General features: G+C 40.3%; 1 protein-coding gene across 1 annotated transcript; it reads left to right on the top strand.

Moving 5' to 3' along the window:
- The first annotated feature begins 7382 nt into the window (after window positions 1–7382).
- On the top strand, window positions 7383–18899 carry lclat1 (lysocardiolipin acyltransferase 1). The gene is made up of 6 exons (XM_035673787.1): window positions 7383–7727; window positions 12514–12681; window positions 13118–13316; window positions 13941–14087; window positions 15327–15443; window positions 16471–18899. Exons 2-6 carry the CDS (start codon window positions 12514–12516, stop codon window positions 16995–16997), a joined length of 1158 nt encoding a protein of 385 aa, XP_035529680.1. The 5' UTR covers window positions 7383–7727; the 3' UTR covers window positions 16998–18899.
- The last annotated feature ends 411 nt before the right edge of the window (window positions 18900–19310 follow it).

Raw genomic sequence — 19310 nt, 5'->3', positions numbered from 1 at the left:
AATCAACACTTGTTTGTGTTGCGACAAATTGTGTCAGTCAGTTTGTGGAAAAGATTTCACTTTTGTGTACACAATATGAAATACTGTTGTACAAGCATGATTGAGATATTTCTGTTCTTTATGTAATTTCTCATTTGAGTGGCATTAGGGCTGTGTACAGAACATCTCTCTCTTTCTCCTGTCTGTCACCTACAGGTCCCACATTGTTTTTGTAAAGCTCAGGGAGATTAGCCGCCATCTTGCTCTTGTTTTTGGTTTTTTTTTTTTTTTTGTATTTAGACCACTTTTCTCTGTGACGATTACAGAGGCTGTAAATAAACATTTGAATTTGCTATCCAACTGTGTGGCTCTGCTGTGAGAATAATTGACTATGAAGAGTTACTGCCATTTTTATGGTACAAGATGAAGTAAATTAGTCTTTTACAAGGGTAATCCTCTACTGCATTTAAAGTATTGTTTCCAAGAGACTTTACTTTCATTTTTCTTTGTGACCCCCCCACACTTTCCCCACTCACTTCACCTGCAGTGGTTAGAGAAAAGCAGTAGCGCTTCCTGCTCTGCATCTCTCACATTCAGAATCTCTCTACGAATATAGATGCATGTATCAAATGCGTATATGTAGAAGCGAGAACAGGCCACATGCTATTTCCTGTCTTCAACTTGCACACAATCTCACTCTTAGACACAACAAAATCTAATTCCTGAGCACTGAACAGCTTTCATTTCAATGTTAAATCTTTTAAAAAATCACAATGATGCCGTCCAGCGTTCTGGAGAAATTTGGTTGATTACCAACTTTAGTAGGTTTTACAGTTGCAATAATATTGAGGATAGTACAGGGTATAAAAGCCTGTGGAAGCAACTCCTCACGCTCTACCCATAAACACTCACCACAATGATACAAGACTAATAAAATGTGGTTCAGTGGAAAAGTTCTAATGGGGAAGTGGGGGGATTTACAGGAATAAACAGAAAGCTTTCTGATCACTGTTACAATGGCAACTTCTTAGGTGATTTGCTGCTATGTACTGTGTTAGAGAACCACTGGGTCAAGTTTGATTGCCTAGTACCGCGAATAGTCCATCAGAGTTGCTGCAGTAGGGCCTTCTGGGGCCAAGGGCCTGATACATTGGACAAGGTGCTACTCTCAGGGCCTTACGGTCACTTCCTGGAAGGGGAACAATGAACTGACATTCTATCCTGCTTCCTTCTTCCTGGAAAAAATGGAGCATAAAGAGTTATTAATACCCCCAGCTGATGATGGTGGTCAGCAGCAGAGAGTGTGGCTGGCCGAAGGAGCTCGTGGATAGTTCTGAATAGGCTAGAAAAGGAATTTCTTTTATCCCTTTCTTTACTTCTCCTTGATCTCAGTGCAAAATATGATGAGATCATGGAAAGAAGTAATCATAAGAAGTTAGAAAAGGACATTCACAGTCCTTGGAGAGACTGACTGATCTAGCATCTAGCTACACAATCAAGTGACAGAAACCTCTGAACTTTGCGGCATCTCTCAAATATTACTGGAGAGAGGAGTAGCAAGAAAGCACTATACCTCAGTTTTAATAAAGAAGGTTCCTGTGTTTCTGGGACTTAAGGAAACATGAAATGAAGCCCCTGAAGCATATTTCCAAAGCATTTTGACATTTTGAGGAGCTCTTATCTTCAGCTCTTCTTCTTCAGCCACTTCTCAGCTGATTAACTCACTAAGGAACCTTAGCAATTAAAGACTTTTTAATGCAACCGGTAATTACAATTTATGATGCCCTCCCATTGCCCTTGACACTTAAGCATTACTCCCACATGAGATGCAATACACACAGAAAACACACTTTCTCACACAATAATTTGGCAATAACATTGAGAACTAAATGTAATGCCAGCAGGTTATTTTTCAAAAGGTCAAAGCTGAGTGAGGACTGAAAATGAAGGGAGGTTTTTTTTTAATTAATTTTTGAAACAGAAGCTGATAAAGCAATGTACAGACCCAATGATAGATGTGTACATATTTGTTCCAAAGGAGCCAACCCCTGAAGCCTTGTAGTACATTGATCTTGTTTGTACTTTGGGGTTGTTTTTTAAGAAAGACAAAAACTGAGAATCGCTCGAAGCTGTACACTGTTAAACTGAAAGTTGACTGTTTTTCCTAGTCTTCCTGTTTTTACAAAAAAAAAACATAACATATTTTTGCAAGGTATGGCTTTGCTTTTTCAGACCTGATTGAAGCACTAAAACTGAGACTGTGAGCTGAAAGAACCGGTTAAGAGGAGTTATGTTTTTAGTTATGTTTTTTCCATCATGTTCAAGGTTCAACTACAGAGATTCTCAGTGGCAGTGCCCAGAAAGATCTCACTTTAAAGGCTCTGAAAACTCCCTTTCTTAAACAGTTTTTTTTACTTTGACAGGAGATGTTGTGCTCATATAGGATCCCATCATTCAGACTACAAAAGTTATTTCACTTTATTAATATAGTATATGTATTATATATGTATATATGTATTATTACTATAGGATTTTTTTCAGTGTTTTTCTCACTGGTTTTAAGTGGACAGGGCTTATTTTGGAAATAATGTCACATACTTTCATGCACCAATCAGGACCCAGTAATCACTCAGCTTAGTATAGCATAAAGAGTCACAACAGGGGAAAACAGCTAGCCTGGTTCTGTCTAAAGGTAACCTGTGTACTAGCGCATCTAAAGCTGACTAATTAACAAGTTATAGTTTGTTTGTTTAATCCATCCAAAAACTGCTATGCTTTGCTAAGATAAATGGCTACTAGCTTCAGTTTTATATTTACTGTATAGACATGAGAGTGGTATAAACTCTTCTTTTGACTCTCTGCAAGAAAGCTCATTTCCCAAATATTCCCTATTCCCTATATTTCCCTATTCTTTAACACTCATAATAAATGACTCACAGGGGCATTTTCCCCATAACTTTAAATGTTATATGTTATTGTTGTTTATGTAGTCATGGTTATTTTATGTAAAAAAAAAAAAAGGATTTGGTATCAAGTTTTCAGGGGCTTTTTGCCCTTTAAACATGCCCTCATGTTTTAGCTGACTTCACAGCAGATTTGAATCACTTTATCTCTTGTATCTCTTGTATGAAAGTCATTTCTTTACACAGTTAATCTTTTTCCAAACCACTGTGCTGGTGGTCAGAGGTGACAGCATTCATTTTGCAAATGGTAAGATGAGTAGTCAGTGAGAGTCGCTCAGTGACATAGGGGAACGGAGTGTGTCTCGCACACCAGTGTTGGCGTGAGACACAGTATCTTTAAATGTGTGTGAGAGCGTGTGCCTGGCTGTGTATTAAAACTGTTGTCAGAGCCCTCTGAGTGAAGTCACTGATAGCTCTTCTAGCTCATTCTTGGAATTCTTTCCAATGGAAACAATCCCATCACTGATCCCAGTGTGTCAGCAGAGTCTGACCTGCCAACCCCTGAATTCTCCCCGACTCCCAACTATAGTCCACATTAATGCTGTTTCACTGTCACTCCTTTACACATAAACTGACAACAACCCTTTCCTGTACCCATAACATAACATAACCCCCCCTCCGTCTTCAATCTGGTATGTAACTAGGAGCAAAATAATGCTTATCCAATGAACTCTTTTTCCACTCCCTCTCCTCATTTTACTTTTCCAATGTGGTTGTTTTCTTGTTCCTTCTATTTTTCGCACTCCCAGACTTTTATCCCATTCTGTTGTTTCAGCAAGTTTCCCATACTTGCATGACAGTAGAAATGTACTCCGCATTCCCACAGTGCAGGTTATGTAACGTAAGTTAACATTTCATTATAAACAGTGCCCCTGTTCTTATAACCTTGCTATTTTAGTACTGCAACCTTACTGTATAAGCCACCAAGGTTTATTCTGTGTGTGCATGCATAACTGTGTCTATGTGTTTGTGCAGAGCTTGCAAATGGGCACATGTGCTTGGAGGTTTTATGTATAACCGTGTCTGTTATTATGAGTGCCTAGTGCGTAAGGGAAAGATTCTTTTCCCATGGTTCCTTAAGTGTGAGAAGAAAGTAGAGCTCTCAGGACATGAAGCAAAAACTCTGCTAGTTATTTATAACCTGTCTGGAGACGGCCCACCAAGCGTAGACACATATCTGGCACTGTCAACAAGAGAAGAGCTAGAGTATGATATGCTGAGAGGCATACAACAAGGAGGGAGGATTAAAAGGGGAAGGGGTCAGGGAAGGAAAACAAAGGATGTTGAGGAGGTAGAGCATAAAGTACACCTGCACTGTGACATGGATAAATCACAGTTTAGAGACTGGTTGTCTCTCCTGGTGGCCAACTTAGATAAGACTTGATCTGATAAGGCAAAATGCAACCATAGCAAAAATGACACTTGGGAACTTGCTTAGTGTCACTATGCCCTCATAAAATTTAACTAACGCACTTTCCAAGTGCACTTCAAACAGCATGGATGGAAACAAATGCATGAGACCTCCAGAAGTCAGTGAGGTAACTCATTTTCTTGTAATCTGTACTTTCCTTGAATATATTTGACATTTGAAAACCCCACAGTGCCATGTGATACACCAGTCGAGAACAGTGGTTCAGGAAGTAGTGATTGCTATTCATAACAAAGCTTCTACAACATCACAATTAATCAGAGTCAAGCACACTCAATACTCTGCCAAAATGCTCTCTGTACCTGCACGTCAACAGACCAGCCTTTGAAGACATAATGCAACTGCTGGACTCATAACCACAGCACATACTTGGACAGATGAGTCTAAGCACCCTGGGACTCATTCTCTATTTAACAGGGTGATGTAAGGTACATCTCCATCTCATCCTTAAGCTTTTAAAGCTTTGATCAATACAAGTCTGCGAGCATCCGCTTTATATCATAGTTTTGTGTGTTAATGTGCTAAGCCACAGCCTGCTGTTCTTCCATAGGCTGTTGTTGATATAAATAGACTGCTTATGGCCCCGCCACTCTAATCCTTATTGCCTAGAGACCAGGGTGGAAAAAGGGAGGAAAGAGAGAGGGGATAGGACCAGGACATACATGGAGATAAACACAGAGAAATTAAGATGAAAAACTGGAGTAACAACAATGTGCATGTGCTGTTACAGGTGTGAGGCCGAGACAACGTGAAGAGGAAGTGAAGTGAAAGAGAAGAAGACTCAAGTTAAATCATCCATGTCCCCTCTTTGAACTACCAAAAAAGCACAAGAGGTCATTAGAGGCAAGAATGTTTAAAAAAACAAACTAGATGAGTTTTCTTTTTTTCAATAAAGTCTCGTTAAAGTGCTATCAATAGACTCCATTGAAAATAAACCAAAACACAGTGTACAATGCCCGAAAAAAGTCACTCTGTCTCTCCCACATGGATTTATGTAAGTGGAATGGCATGTCTAACATGAATAAATGTTGTTGGTCTCTGTTAATTTCATCCAAACGTTCACTTTAAGAAAAGCTGCATTTAACTTGGCTTACCTCCCATGTCGTTTTTAACAGCAAACAGAACTAAAGTGTACATGTTTTATGTTTTTCATGGATTAAAATGACTGTGATTCTTACCACAGGGCTTAGATATTTGAAATTTTCAAAGGGAATATGATTAAGAGTATCTGATCAAATTGCTTTTGCTAAATTATCTCGGACAAGCCTCATTAATCATGTGGATGTGCTTCTCTTTTGAAGGTGAGCTGGCACTAAACTGAAAAAATGAGAGCTTGTTTCAAAGCAAAAGTTTTTCCGTTCCCCTCTGAAGTGATGCGTTGACCCTTGAGGAGTTTATACTGACAAAGCTATACAGTTCACTCAGTCTCTCAGATAGAGTGCATGCCATAGGGAGCAGGTCATGGAAAAGTCTTGAGTTTGACTAAGTGCACTCTCTCTTTTACCCTGTCTGTCAGTCCGTGTCTACCTCACTCACCACACACACAGCAGCATACATGCACACAAGAGACTACGTGTGCATGCTCGGATACACTCAGACACATTGACCAATCTGCGCACGCACACATCACTAAATGCTGAGGTAATTTGTAACAGTAGAACAGCTCATAACTGTGGGTAAAAGAAACAAATGACACATGCTAGGATTTACACTACTTTAAAAGGCTATGTTGGGGGACTCGGTCAAGAAGTATATCATCAATACCATGCTTGAGATTTGAACGAGTTGCTGATATATTATTAACACAGGGATATTGATGGAGAACACCGCAACATGAGCAAAACCTCTCAAGCTCTGAAAAGAGGATTAGTGAGCACAAAAGTAGTCACAGAATTGGACATATATCCAGCCGTGGTTCATTTCAGTGATTGCAAACATGATTTTAAGACATTTATGTCACTGCAAAGGTTAAACTTCCAGAAAGGAAGTAGGCTATTAGGTATAGTCTGTTTAAACAATGTGACGCCTACTGGATATTGACTCTTGAAACACTTCAACCAAGCGGCATGAATGACAAACTTCTCAGTGTAGTGTTGTAGACTTGTCTTGTTCATTGTTAACCCCTATTAATGACTAAAAGGATGATGTTTTGATGAATGGAAAAATTACTTTTTAAAATTCTCACCTGGTAATGAATGATAACATATGAATGATTATGCCAAGATAGATTTATTAATTCCCTTTTTTGTCGTTGCCTACGTGGGGGTTGTGGACTTTATCTTGTATTTAGTTTGAAAGGCTCAACTGATAGAGGCACAGTTTTGAGGTCCTAGTTCTTTCCTTTACCATTTTATTCTTCAACTCAACAACATTTTGAGAGGAAATTTACTTTTTACTCCACTACATTTACTTGACAGCTATAGTAACAAGTTACTCTGCATTAACTTGTGATCAGTTTTTGAAATATAATTTACAGATTAAACTATCCAACAATATTATATATTATTATATAGAGTAGCTAAAAGCAGATACAACATTAAAAATGCTGCTCAGACTTTAACTATAATTATATAATATAATATAATATATATAATAATACAACACTCACGGGGCATTTTCTGCACAGTGGACACTATTACTTAAGTACATTTTGTTGATAATATTTTCACATTGTGGTATTAGTATTTTTACATTAAAAGTAAAAAAAATCTGAATAATTCTTCCACCACTAGTACATGCATTAGCAGTACATGCATGGACTCTTTTTTTTCCCCCTCCTCTATTGTATTCATCTCTCCCTTTGCACTTCCTACAAAGACTTGACACCACGAGTTCAGGTAATATGACTACTGCTTAAAATAAAACAACTGGAGTCATTATCAGCTTGTGAAATCTACAGTGCATTCTGCGTCGCTTTGGCAAAGTTTTGCTGCTGTTGCTGCGGTTTAAAGTGGTTTGCTGTCACCTACTCGAGGCGTGTAACTTGCACAAACAGCACCCCCTGTGGACGCCTGCGTGTAAGTGCAGGTGAGAGGTGACAAGTTGAGAGGTCGTGTTAGCAGAGCGGTAAGGCGGCTATTACTTTTTGCTGCAGCCATAGTAAGTAAAGGCACTCAAAGACAAGCAAAGCGGTCGTCGCCACGGCTCATACATCAAACAATAACAGCTCGGTTGCTAAACAGTTTCAACGTGCGTCAACTTCTGGGGACGCAAATGTTGGTAATCTTTTCGCTAGCTGATAGCTGGCTTTGCTAAGCTGCTATGTCGCAACCGAGTGTTTGGACTAACCGGAGCTATCGGAACTATTAGCTCTCCTAAGACAAACTTTAAATCTGGAGGAAAAACACACGAGAAAGGTGGGTATGTTATGTCACCCGACGGTTAGCCGATGCATTTTGGCCAGTTCTGTTTTTAAAAAAAAAAAATAATAATAATAGCAGGATAGCGTTTGATTAGCACGAACTAGCTTGTGTTTTATGTTTGGGTTTTGGGGTTGCTAAGTTAGCATTGGCGTTGTTGTTCGTACCTGCAACCAAAGAGCACGATGACAACAGGTAGCCGTGTCGTCTCATGTGGACGTTATAGTGTGTAAAAATAGATGGTAAGTTATATTTGATAACTTTATCTTTGAAGTTCATATCACGGTGACTTCTGCTCTCAGATGTAACGTTAAGCAATGCTTCGGTAAAACATGTGGCCAGTAAACAAGCATATTTTATCATTAGTTTATGTTTTTTTCCCTTACCCAGTCCATTTTTCCACATCATCTCACCAGCTTGTATCTGTAGGGTTGTCACTTATTTGCATACAAGAGTAGGGTTGACTGATTATTTACGAAGCAAACACGCTAACCGAAAGGACGATTATTTACAGACAGGACATGTGAAATCTCGCCCAGGGCCCGGTTGTGTGACCACTTATATCAGTTGTCTTAAAGTTAAACGTTGTCTAACCCGTGTTGTCCTTTGCCCCACCCTGGGGTTGTGGAAAATGTGTGTACGTTAAATAATGGCGCATTTGCTACTCATTGGCCTCGACCAGATTGCATCAACAAGGCGTGGTTTTAACCAGTGGTTCTTAATGTGGGTTCATTAAATCTTAGAGAAATGCACAGCGTTATTGCGTTAATGTGTGATAGATTGGACAGGTCCACAAATCAGCCACTGACCTGCACCTTGCCCCCTAACTCGTTACTCATGCATAGGATTTTCGTGCAGCTGCCATTGTTCATAAACCCCGACCAATTCAGACACACGCTCTCAGACACGATCAAAAAGTGATCAAAATGTCTCCTTGATCTTAATGCACAGTGTTGCTTACACTGGTGTTGTTGTTGGTGGCAGAAGCTATAAAGTTAGTACATTCATTTCCCCACCTGTGTGCAGTGACAATGCATGCACACACCATGTATTACCTTTACCTGCCTGTGCCTGCTTGAAAGTTAAAGGACAGTATCAAGGATACAATTATTATTATGAAGCTTTTTTAGCTCACAACACTGTTTCCTTTTCCACCCATACAGTGAGAGCCTGGTTGCTGTTGGTATTGTTGATGGGGTTACATTGAGTGACACTAAGCCATGTTAGATATTAACTTTTTCTTTTTTCTTATTTTCTTTTTTTCTTTTTTTCTAATGCTTATTTTTTTGCCATTTAGTTTGTCTAGTGAGAGATTTCGAACTAAACTGTGTGACATTGACCATGTTGTGGGGTTATCATCACAGCATGTTGAAGAGTTGTTCAGTTCTGGAGGAGGCTTGTTCTCTCTAAGTGTCCTTCAGGTTGTAAAACAGGCCTGCACTTAAATCTATTTGCAATTAATTTTACAGCTTTATCTATTTCATTCTTCTCTCTCTCTTTCCCTCCGTGTCTGTCTCTTACACACATACACACACACACACACACACCACTTAAGCTCATTGTTTAGCCTAGACATGCTTGACCTCTTCCCTCTGCTTTGCTCTGTTGGGATGTCTGGTCTTGGCTTACTGTAAGGAATGCAAAATGATTGCCAGAGAATTCAGACTTGGACTATGAGGAGTATGTGGTGCGTTGCATGTGGTGGTGTGTTTGGGGAAGTGCTTTCACAGTCATTACTATGGTGATTAAATAAATGTTAAACCAACCCAAATGGATGGCACTAAATCAAACTCTCAAAGTGCTACTTGCTTTGGAGCATGGAAACAAAAGTGTTTCCGTGGATGCCTTCTATAAATAGTACAATGTCCCAGGTGTTCACGCCAAGCCGGAAGAAAAACATGTTTATTTGACACTTAAATGTTCATAATTCCATACACTTCTCACATCTCTGGCTCCAGGTGTGTTGTGCCTTTTTGCTGTATGTATGAGTAGGCTTGTCTGATTGTTACAGCAGCCACCCAAGGGTGTGGTTTTTGTTTTTGTGGGGACACAGCCTAATTGTGGCAATTGTGCTGAGCAAGCCTGTTTTTCTCACCTCTCTCATGCCTCACATTTTCCGTTGTTAAAACCAGTAACCCTTAAACCCTTACTGCCAGCATAATCATGCACGCAAACACACTTGCTTCTCTTAAATGCACCTTCAGCCACTTTGGTCACTGCCGTGAGACTTGCTGCGTCATGGTACCGCAGAGGGTGTCAACGAGGGCAAGATGATGGGAGTGTTGGGGGCAGGTACTGTGAACTGAACGCTTGTGCAATCATAACTGTAATTGAGGTGGAAAGGTAAGAACCGCAGTTCATACAAGAGAAGAAAACACCTGCTGGATGAAGTGGCTCCCAGTAGCATCAGCCCAGACACCCTGTATTTCCCCTTTTAACCTCTATCCCAGGGGACTTTCTAGTAATTGGCTTGCTCTACCGGAAGCTAAACATTAGTGAAGCTTATAATTTCTTTAGGTGGTTTTAAAGAACTTGCTTCTGAACATGCATTCCATTTGTCAGCAGTGCTCTGCTTCTTAACTAGATCCAGATTGCAACTTGCACGAACAGACGCCGTTTTTCAAAATGTCAGATTTACATTATTTATATTGCCCTTCATCACAAGTGTCTCAGCATGTAAAAGGGCAGCACATCAATACATTTGACATTGCTCAAGGGCAATTTGACTTGGTTGCTATTGAGATAGAGATAGTCATCCACTTGCCCCAGATTTTATAGTTTAGGTTTGACTACATGGGAATAAATTGGTCTATATGGGCTTTGCATAGTGACTATTCGGGTCATTTGCACACCAACACAGGTACTTTAAATTATTCAGGCTACTTACACATCTCCTCAGGTTTGGTGGATCCATACTAGGACTTAAATGCAATCACACAGTCCTGAGAACAGGTCTCTACAGGCAAAATGAGAGAACAGGTCTATACAGGCAAAAATAAGTGGAAAACACCTGTGTGAATGTACCAAAGTGTAACAGGAACATTGTGGTCACCACTGGTGTCATTGAAATGACAAGGGATCCCCATTGGCAGGTCCACATGAGACCCTTTAAACTTATTAGACATGTCAGGGACAATTGAAGGTCCGGTTACTTGGTTTTGAATTTCGGAAAGATTACAGGCTCAGTTCACTTGCCTCAGGGATCCAGTAACCCTGTGGCATTTCTGCTATGTTGCACCTACTTGTTAATGAACATGCTTAACCAGTATTCAGTCTACTTAAATTGTTTCTATTTATGTTCAACCTCAGCACTCGTGTTTTATGAAGTTTGTATATGTGGGTTTTTTGTTTTTTCAAATCAGTTGTTAGCAGCTGTTTCCAAAATAAAACCTTTTCACGGCTGCCATTTTGACATGAAATAGTGGTAAACACAGGTGTAACCACTTGTGCTAATGAAGGTTTCGTTCCATTCAGGTCAAACAGAGTCAGGGTGCTGCTGGTGTCTCGGTTGGTTCACTGGAAAGTCTGCTGTACTAAATGGAACATAACCTCAATTAGTATCATTGGTAACGCCTGAATTTACCCTACTATAATGCTTACAACACAGTGACGTATAATGAATCACAAGGGCAATTATCAATCAAAGGTTGTAATAAAATCATTAATGTCTTTATAAAAGCAGGATAAAGTTCAAAGCCTTTGATCACTTCAATTGTACTTTCATCAGTCTGTTATCTTGTCAATTTTTAATTTCCTGGGCACCTAGAAAGCTCACCTGGTAGATAATGGCAGTCACAGATGTGTAGAAGTGTATCTGCTGTTATTTGGAGACATGATTCCTTTGTGACGACACATGTTTTTATTTAAATGACCACAACTAAGATAGATATAGGAAACTTACCTACATACTTTCTGGATTGTTTCAGGTTCAGGTAGGATTTAGCAATCTGAATGCAATCTCCTGTCCCTGTATATCTAATTTTATATTCATTCATTCTATTATGTTTTGTGATATTTTTCCAGTAGTGATAGTGATAGTTTTCCAGAAAACCTGAGAAACTATGGAAAGAATATCCTACATGGTCCTGCTTTTAAATCCGCAATATTGCCAACAATATTTGCACCCCATATTAAAGGGATAGCTGCCACGCTGCAGTGAAATAGTACAGCACAGTACAATACAACAGAATGGCACAATCATTGTTTTACATTTATATTGTCTTATGGTATATATCATCATATCACCTGCACACAGTTCCATGTAGCTTAATTATAAAAAAAAAGGCAATGCAGCCGTTGTTGAAATTTCAAATTACACTTCAGTATAGAGCTTCAATATAGTCGGGATATTTTATCACCAGTTATTTATTTTAAGAACATCAGAAAATGTTTATGCTACTGTACAGACTGTACAGTCAATGAATATTTTTTGGAGCCACACAGCCACAGTTGATTTAGTGACCATGCACCCACAATTTGTTACCCACAGTCAGAAAGGTTCCCCTATTTACATTCCACACTAGGAATGTCTGCCCTGGATTTTCCACTGTTTGTGGGAAAATATGTCGGAGGAACAGCAGAACAGCAGTCTTTGCTATTGATGAGACTGTCGATAATCGCATTTGTTCCGTGTTACGGAGTCGCTCCACTTGAGATCATTTCCATAGTGGAAATCTTAAGTCAGGAATAAATTCCATAAATGTCATATTTTTTTATCCCGGTATGTTTTGACTGCCATTTTATTTATCTTATATTCAACATAATCTCATTCATCTCTCCACAGATGGCTGTGTCGGTGCGGGGCCTGTACTTTGTGGTGACCCTGTTTTTGGGTAGTTTCTTTGGAAGTGTCTTCATGCTGGGTCCTGTTTTGCCCCTCATGCTGCTGTCTCCTGCTTGGTACCGCTGGATCACTGATCGCATCGTCGCTACCTGGCTCACCCTGCCTGTGGTGTGTACACCAGCTTAGCCTTTACTTAGCCTACTTCTGTGCATGCCAGATGGTCTTTGGTTAGCTGTGTTTGACACCGTTCATCCTGATAACCTACGTCATGTCAGCCTTACTATTTAATGTGGTTTTATCTTTGTAAACTAAATTCATTCAGATTCCCTTTGAAGACAAATACACAAATCTTGTTTTCAGTGACTACATGAATTGATTGCATTATTAATTTATTTTCTTCTCACTCTTGTCTCTCTCTCAAATTTATCTTACCACCTTTTCTCTTCCCAGTCCCTCCTCTCTCCCTCTACATCCTTTTTAAATGGTCATTCTTGTCACCCCTTCATTATCCTCCTCTCCATTTTTCTCTATGTCCCCTTTTCCATTCTCCCCTCTCTTGTACTTCTTCATCCTCCCTCCTTCATGGCATCTTTTCCCTCTGTAGTCCTTGCTAGAGCTGGTATTTGGCGTCAAGGTGGTGATAACAGGTGATGGCTTCATTCCAGGGGAGCGAAGTGTGATCATCATGAACCACCGTACCCGTCTGGACTGGATGTTCCTTTGGTGTTGTCTGCTCAGGTACAGCTACCTTCGTCTTGAGAAGATCTGCCTCAAGGCTGTCCTGAAGGCTGTGCCTGGCTTTGGTGGGTATACAGTGGGTGCACTGTCCTTTCCTGTACACACACTGACCTGCACACATCGGCATACCATAGTATAATATTTAATTAATTCATTTCTTGAAAAACATCCTTACATCATTGCAAAGCAGTTAACCTTTAATAAAGGAAGAGGTCAAATCATTCAAATGGAGACTAATGAATCTAAATATAAAAGTTTTATCTATATAGCCCAATATCACAAATTTGCCTCAAGGTGCTTTTCCATCTGTAATGCAAATTCGGATGAGTAGAATGGTATGAAAATGCAAGATTATTTGGGAGCTAAAACCACACGTATCTAAAACAGTTTAAACTGTCACTTAAATCATATATGAAGGTTAGAATTTTATTACAGAGCTTAGTTAGCTAGCTGCACCTAATAAATTGCCAACTGAGAAAGTACCAAAGAAAGTAAGCATTTCTTTCCTGTAGGAAGACGCTGCTTTGACAAACTAAATGAACTAATTTCCAGAGGCAGTATGCTACAAAGTCTCAAAGTCAAGTTTTTTTGCTTGGAAACACAGGCCTTTGCCTGCTTAGAAAAGTCTTGGAATCAGAGCAGAAGAAGTAATAAATCACACATGTTAAGACTTTGTATGTATTTTCCAGGATGGGCAATGCAGGTGGCCTGCTTCATCTTTATTCAGCGTCGTTGGGAGGACGACAAGAAGCACATGGAGAACATGCTGGACTACTTCTGTGACATCAGAGAGCCATTGCAGCTGTTACTGTTCCCAGAGGGCACAGACCTCACTGGTGAGAAGTAAACAGTGCAACACTCCATCCATTCATAGGACAATTTGCCTACATTTCAGTTGTTCTCAATGTATTACCTACCAACCAGTTTCCAGAGCTCAGCGTGGCACCTGTCTTACACCTTTGCACTGACACTGTTATGCAAACACAATTTCAAAGTGATAAGGCACAGCCAAATCCCTTGACGCACAGCCCACACGGTCATTTCTGCAAGAGTGTTCTGATCTTTCAGTCCAAACAACAGCGACACCAGTGTCTAAAGCCCTCTCAGATCACAATTAAGCCAATCAAAGTAGCCGATTAGCTTTACTGGGGGAAGCTCAACTTCTCTTTACATACCATGATGTCATGAGGGGTCCAGTGAAGTTACATCATAATTGGCAAGCAGATTTAGGGCTTTAAAGATTGTTTCACTTTTGGTGTTGTGTTTTCGCCTCTGCATGTTCCCAGCACATACGTCTGCATTTAAGCCTCTTAACCCTCAAGGCTTAATTTGACGCAAGAAACAAGGGTATGTATACAGTGCGTTCTGATGTCTTAAACGGAAGTTGTCTAGAAACGTACATCTACCGAATCAGGTCCAGGGTTCGGTTAAGCCCCTCTAAATTTTTCCATGAATTTTTGAAGCTTGCAGAACCTGTGTGAATTGAATGATTGTACAAGAATGGCAAGTCACAACAGAGACCTGATCAACAAAGGTCTGTCCATAGTCTTTTTATCCTATAAGTCGGCCTCAACTACTTGTTACATAATATGACTAATGAGTCATGATATAGTTTACATGTTCTTGCAACAAGTTCCTGAGGAATGTTTGCTTAATAAACATATTTTCTGTGTTCATGTCCCCCTGTGGTTTTTACAAGTGTGTAAGTGTCACTGCTAGATGTATTTCATGAATATGGTCATTTTTCTATAATGGTATACTGTAGTTTTTTGCAATTGTATTATGAATATATTAGGATAACTTACATGCAATAATTCCTTTACAGTTTATGTACATTTAATGATATTTTCTTTTCCCAATAGACATTAGATTGTAAAGCTATGCTGTAGACCAGCAGCTGTTAAATCCAAAGTCATAATTGATTCAAATAGACAACTAATACTGCTGCCTTTTTATTTTTGGCAGCATAAGCAGTTTTCACACTTCAGTTAACACTACATCAGATGGTGATTAGTAATTAATAATTAGTAATTAGTAGTTGCCAGAGGTTTATTGTTTGTCTGTGTCTCGTTCAGAAAATACAAGAGCAAAGAGTGATGCGTTTGCCACCAAGAACAGTCTGCCGAAATTCGAATATGTCCTGCATCCCCGCACCACTGGATTCACCTTCATTGTGGACAGACTACGAAAAGGTCAGGAATGATCCACAGCAACTGATTATGAAACCATGAAATGTTTACATTAAACATGACAATGATCCACTCATAATAAAAAGATTATTGGTAGTTGGCAGTCAGACACCAGACAAGTGCTGTGTGTGTTTATGTGGCCAAAAAGAAAATAAGTAGGACTCAAAGTCTGTCATCATGATGGAAATATTTTATCAGCAAAACCAAAGGAAAATGACAGTCATGGTGATTGTAGTTGATTCACTGACACTGTTTGTAGAGCGGGAACGTACCTGTTTTTTTTTTCACAATCTCAGACCTGTGCTTCATCCTACTGCCAGCCATTACAACACCCCTGAGATTCTCATGTTTCCCTATGAGCTAATTCTGGCAGTCGTCCAGAGTTCTTAAATACCACCTCTGGCCCTGCCGTCGCATCCCCCACCCGCCTTGGATGCTGAGCATGGCACTAACTCTCCAAGCAGGTGTTGTGAATCAGTGTGATGTCATCAGACTTAGCTAATTCTCCTCTCCCTCTCTTTGCACCGCTGACTGACATGCTGTGCATGTTGTTCTTTGTCCAAGTCCACTGTGCCCCTCTCAGCTCTATTTTTACCGTGGTAGAGCTGAGCTGTACAGGAGCAGGCGCTGGCAGGTGTGATCCTGTCCACTTGATATTTAATTCAGCTCTATCTGTGTTGTAAGGACACTGCAGATCAGTGATAATGATATAGATCTCATGCTAGTTCTGAAGTCAGAGAGAGGATGAAGCTCTAAGCTCCTGGATAATTAGAGGTACATGTGTAATGTAGAGCTGGGATTTTGAAGGGTGCATAACACAGTTACAATGACTAGTGTGACTAGTCATGTAACTGTCATGTTATGACTAGTGTGGATGTGGAAAAAGGATAATATTAAATCTCCCTGCAGTGTCATGCCGTCATGTCTGAAACTGCGTAGGGTATAGTTCAATATCTTGTTTGGGTTATATTAGACTATTATAAATGTAAGTGTAAGCTTTGATCATTTAAAACTGTGTCCCTTTTCCTAGGAGACAACCTAGATGCCGTCCATGACATTACAGTGGCATACCCTAAGAACATCCCTCAGACAGAACGCCACCTCATCCTGGGGCTTTTCCCACGCGAGATCCACTTCCACGTCCGCCGCTATCCAGTGGCTTCACTGCCCACCTCTTCCTCTGACCTGGAGTCTTGGTGTCGAGACCGCTGGGCTGAGAAGGAGGTCCGTCTGCGGGAATTCTACTCAGGCCAACCCCGGGGCTTTGACAGGGACGGTGTCGCACGTGTGCCACCTTGCAAGACGGAGCTGCGAGTGGCACTGATCAAAGCCGCCTCACTGTTGTACTGGAGCAGCTTTATTGCTCTGTGCTTTACTGGCCTGTGGCTGTGGGCTCCATTTAGGCTCTACTTCCTGGTCATGGTAGGTGTGTATATGGCCCAGCAGAAAATGATTGGAGGGCTGGAGCTGCTGGAGTTGTCCTGCCATCGATACTGGAAGTCAATGGCTGCCCATGTGGGTGAAAAGAAGAAGGTACTAGATGGGAAGATGCAGTGAGGATAGAAGACGGGGTCGACTGGACAACGACGCGTTTCCACCTATGCTCAGCAAGGACACTGAGGACTCAGTTGTCTTGGCCTGTTCAGTCCAGAGGGCTAGAAGATCCCCTTGAGGGGACCTGATGCTTTATGCCTTAGAAAGGGAGTAATGAATTCACCTCCTGACAGTATGCATGGCTTCAGTGGAGAGAGCTTAACGTTCTGTTGAAGAAGAAAAAGAGGAATGTTATATACGTTAATCTGTGTTGGATTCAAGGAATTCAGCACACATAATGTGTCACTTGCCCTTTTCTACGTCTCTCCTTGTAATCACTGTTATTTAGCTTGCTGTCGGTGCATTTTTTTATCAGTTGATGTTGTTGGTGTTTATTAAATTGTTTGTTTAGAATTCCATTGTGGACATGTGTCGTAAAACAATGCTGTTCAGTATTTGTTAATACTGTTGCCATGTCTTTGAAACTGGTTTTATTGTATGTGTTGCCCTTTGTTTTATATTGGTGTCATAAATTATGGAGCAGAGCCATAGTACAGCCCACCTGTACATATGATGACTTGACTCTAACCAATATTCAAATCAGCACTGTAGTTAGCTGGATTAGACTGATGGGACTTAGTCAAATGAATCAGTTTCCAAAAGTAGTCTCTAGTCTAGCAAGGAAAGAAAAGGAGTGATGTAATTCCCAGAGAATTATTAAGGAATATACAGGTATATATGTGTACCATTGTTTACCTTTATTGGGTATGATTACCTTTTTATACAAATTGGGGAATGAACCTTTCCCAGTTAGTCCTGTGATGATGTTTATAACTGTATAGGTCTTAAAAACATAAATTATGTTGTTCCTCAAGTAGCTTTTGCACATAAAAGCCAAAGGTGTGAAAAGCCTATGTGATTTAAAAAAAGTAACCAAACAGAATGTAGTCAGTCTTGTCAGGAAAGGGTGGCACACCTGCTTTGAGGTAACATTTGTGGTCATCAACTCATCAAGATCAAAGATCTGACTGAGATCTTACATGTGGATAACTGTAGAAGCAGATGAGCTTTGTGCCCTTTCTGGGAATGAAGGGATGCCTTGTAGAGGCAGGATGTGGGTGGTGCTGGGGTGGAAGAATGTCCTGTTGGGACAACATTACCCCTCGATGTGCAGGGTGGCACAGAGGACCAGACTTGGAGTGGAAAACTGGCCATGAACTCAACCTAATCCAAAAAAGCCCTGTAATGCCCACCTCTGCCTGTGCCCCTCTCTAGAGGACTGGCATTGATGCGCCTGCTAAACTCAATTAGCAAATGACAGCTGAGAAAGCTACTCCAATTGTGCCAAAAAAGGACAGAAATTGAAACAAGATTGGAGTGGCGCTTCAACCACACTTTTAGCCACAGACTCTCCTTGCCACTCAATACCCTTTTTAACCATGTTAATTCTGGGAGTCCGGAAACATTTGTGTTGGACAGTCTATAGCAGTTTCTGTAACACTGTGCAATGTGTGATCTAGTTGACCACTTCAACCCTGTTTTTGTGAGACAAGTGTCTTTCACAGTTGACCACACAACAGAAAGTTGACTGAAGCTTTTTTGTTTATATCAATCCGAAGCTCCTGTAGTTAAAGTGTAAAGGGGCTGTTTCCAGTCACTGTGATCTAGCTGTGTTAACAATTTTATCATCAGCATGTAGTAGTTTACCAAACATGGTACTATATCTGTTTCCTCAACACTGAACCAGCTAGAAACCCCACGTATTACTCTTTCACTTGTGCTGTTTTCTGTTGCCCATTTTACAATCACTTTTTGATGCTGGACCTCTTTAAAGTCACTGTCCTCAGGTAAACACAGTGGACACTGTTCGAGTCAGGCTCTTAAGGGAGGAAATATGTATCTAAATAAATATACTATATCAACTCATTCATGTTTCCACTGTTCTTTCAACTTTTACTAAAGAAATATTGATTGCTGACTAGTGCTTGTGAACTCATTTGATCTTTTGGTAAATGATGTAACAGCCCTTGTCATCAGATTGACTGTAACAACTGTTTGAATGAGTGTGTGTAACAATATTACATTACTTAGGAGTTGCGAGTTCTTTCACATATTTATCATTCCACTCATGTAGAACAACACTTCCATTACACCATTGCCATGTTTTTACTCTGACGTTTTAAGTTGCTGCAGAGCAATTGCCTCTGCAGTCCTTTAATCTAGACTTTACTATAAACCATCACTACACTGCAGTGAATGAGTCAACAGGACCTTGAATGCTCATATTACACAACACCAGGGCCACAGTTTGCCTATTTTATACACACACACACACAC

This window comes from Morone saxatilis, unplaced genomic scaffold (genome assembly GCF_004916995.1).
Source record: "Morone saxatilis isolate NCDOM2014 unplaced genomic scaffold, NCSU_SB_2.0 Contig3, whole genome shotgun sequence".
NCBI lineage: Eukaryota > Metazoa > Chordata > Actinopteri > Moronidae > Morone > Morone saxatilis.
This window is presented reverse-complemented; position numbering and strand designations above follow the sequence as displayed.

What these genes read in the sequence shown, in the direction of transcription:
- lclat1 (XM_035673787.1), top strand. Translation starts at nt 12,514, where the DNA reads ATGGCTGTGTCGGTGCGGGGCCTGTACTTTGTGGTGACCCTGTTTTTG. An exon ending in GAAGGCTGTGCCTGGCTTTG is followed by an intron (nt 13,317 to 13,940) that starts GTGGGTATACAG and finishes TGTATTTTCCAG; the next exon opens with GATGGGCAATGCAGGTGGCC. An exon ending in AGAGGGCACAGACCTCACTG is followed by an intron (nt 14,088 to 15,326) that starts GTGAGAAGTAAA and finishes TGTCTCGTTCAG; the next exon opens with AAAATACAAGAGCAAAGAGT.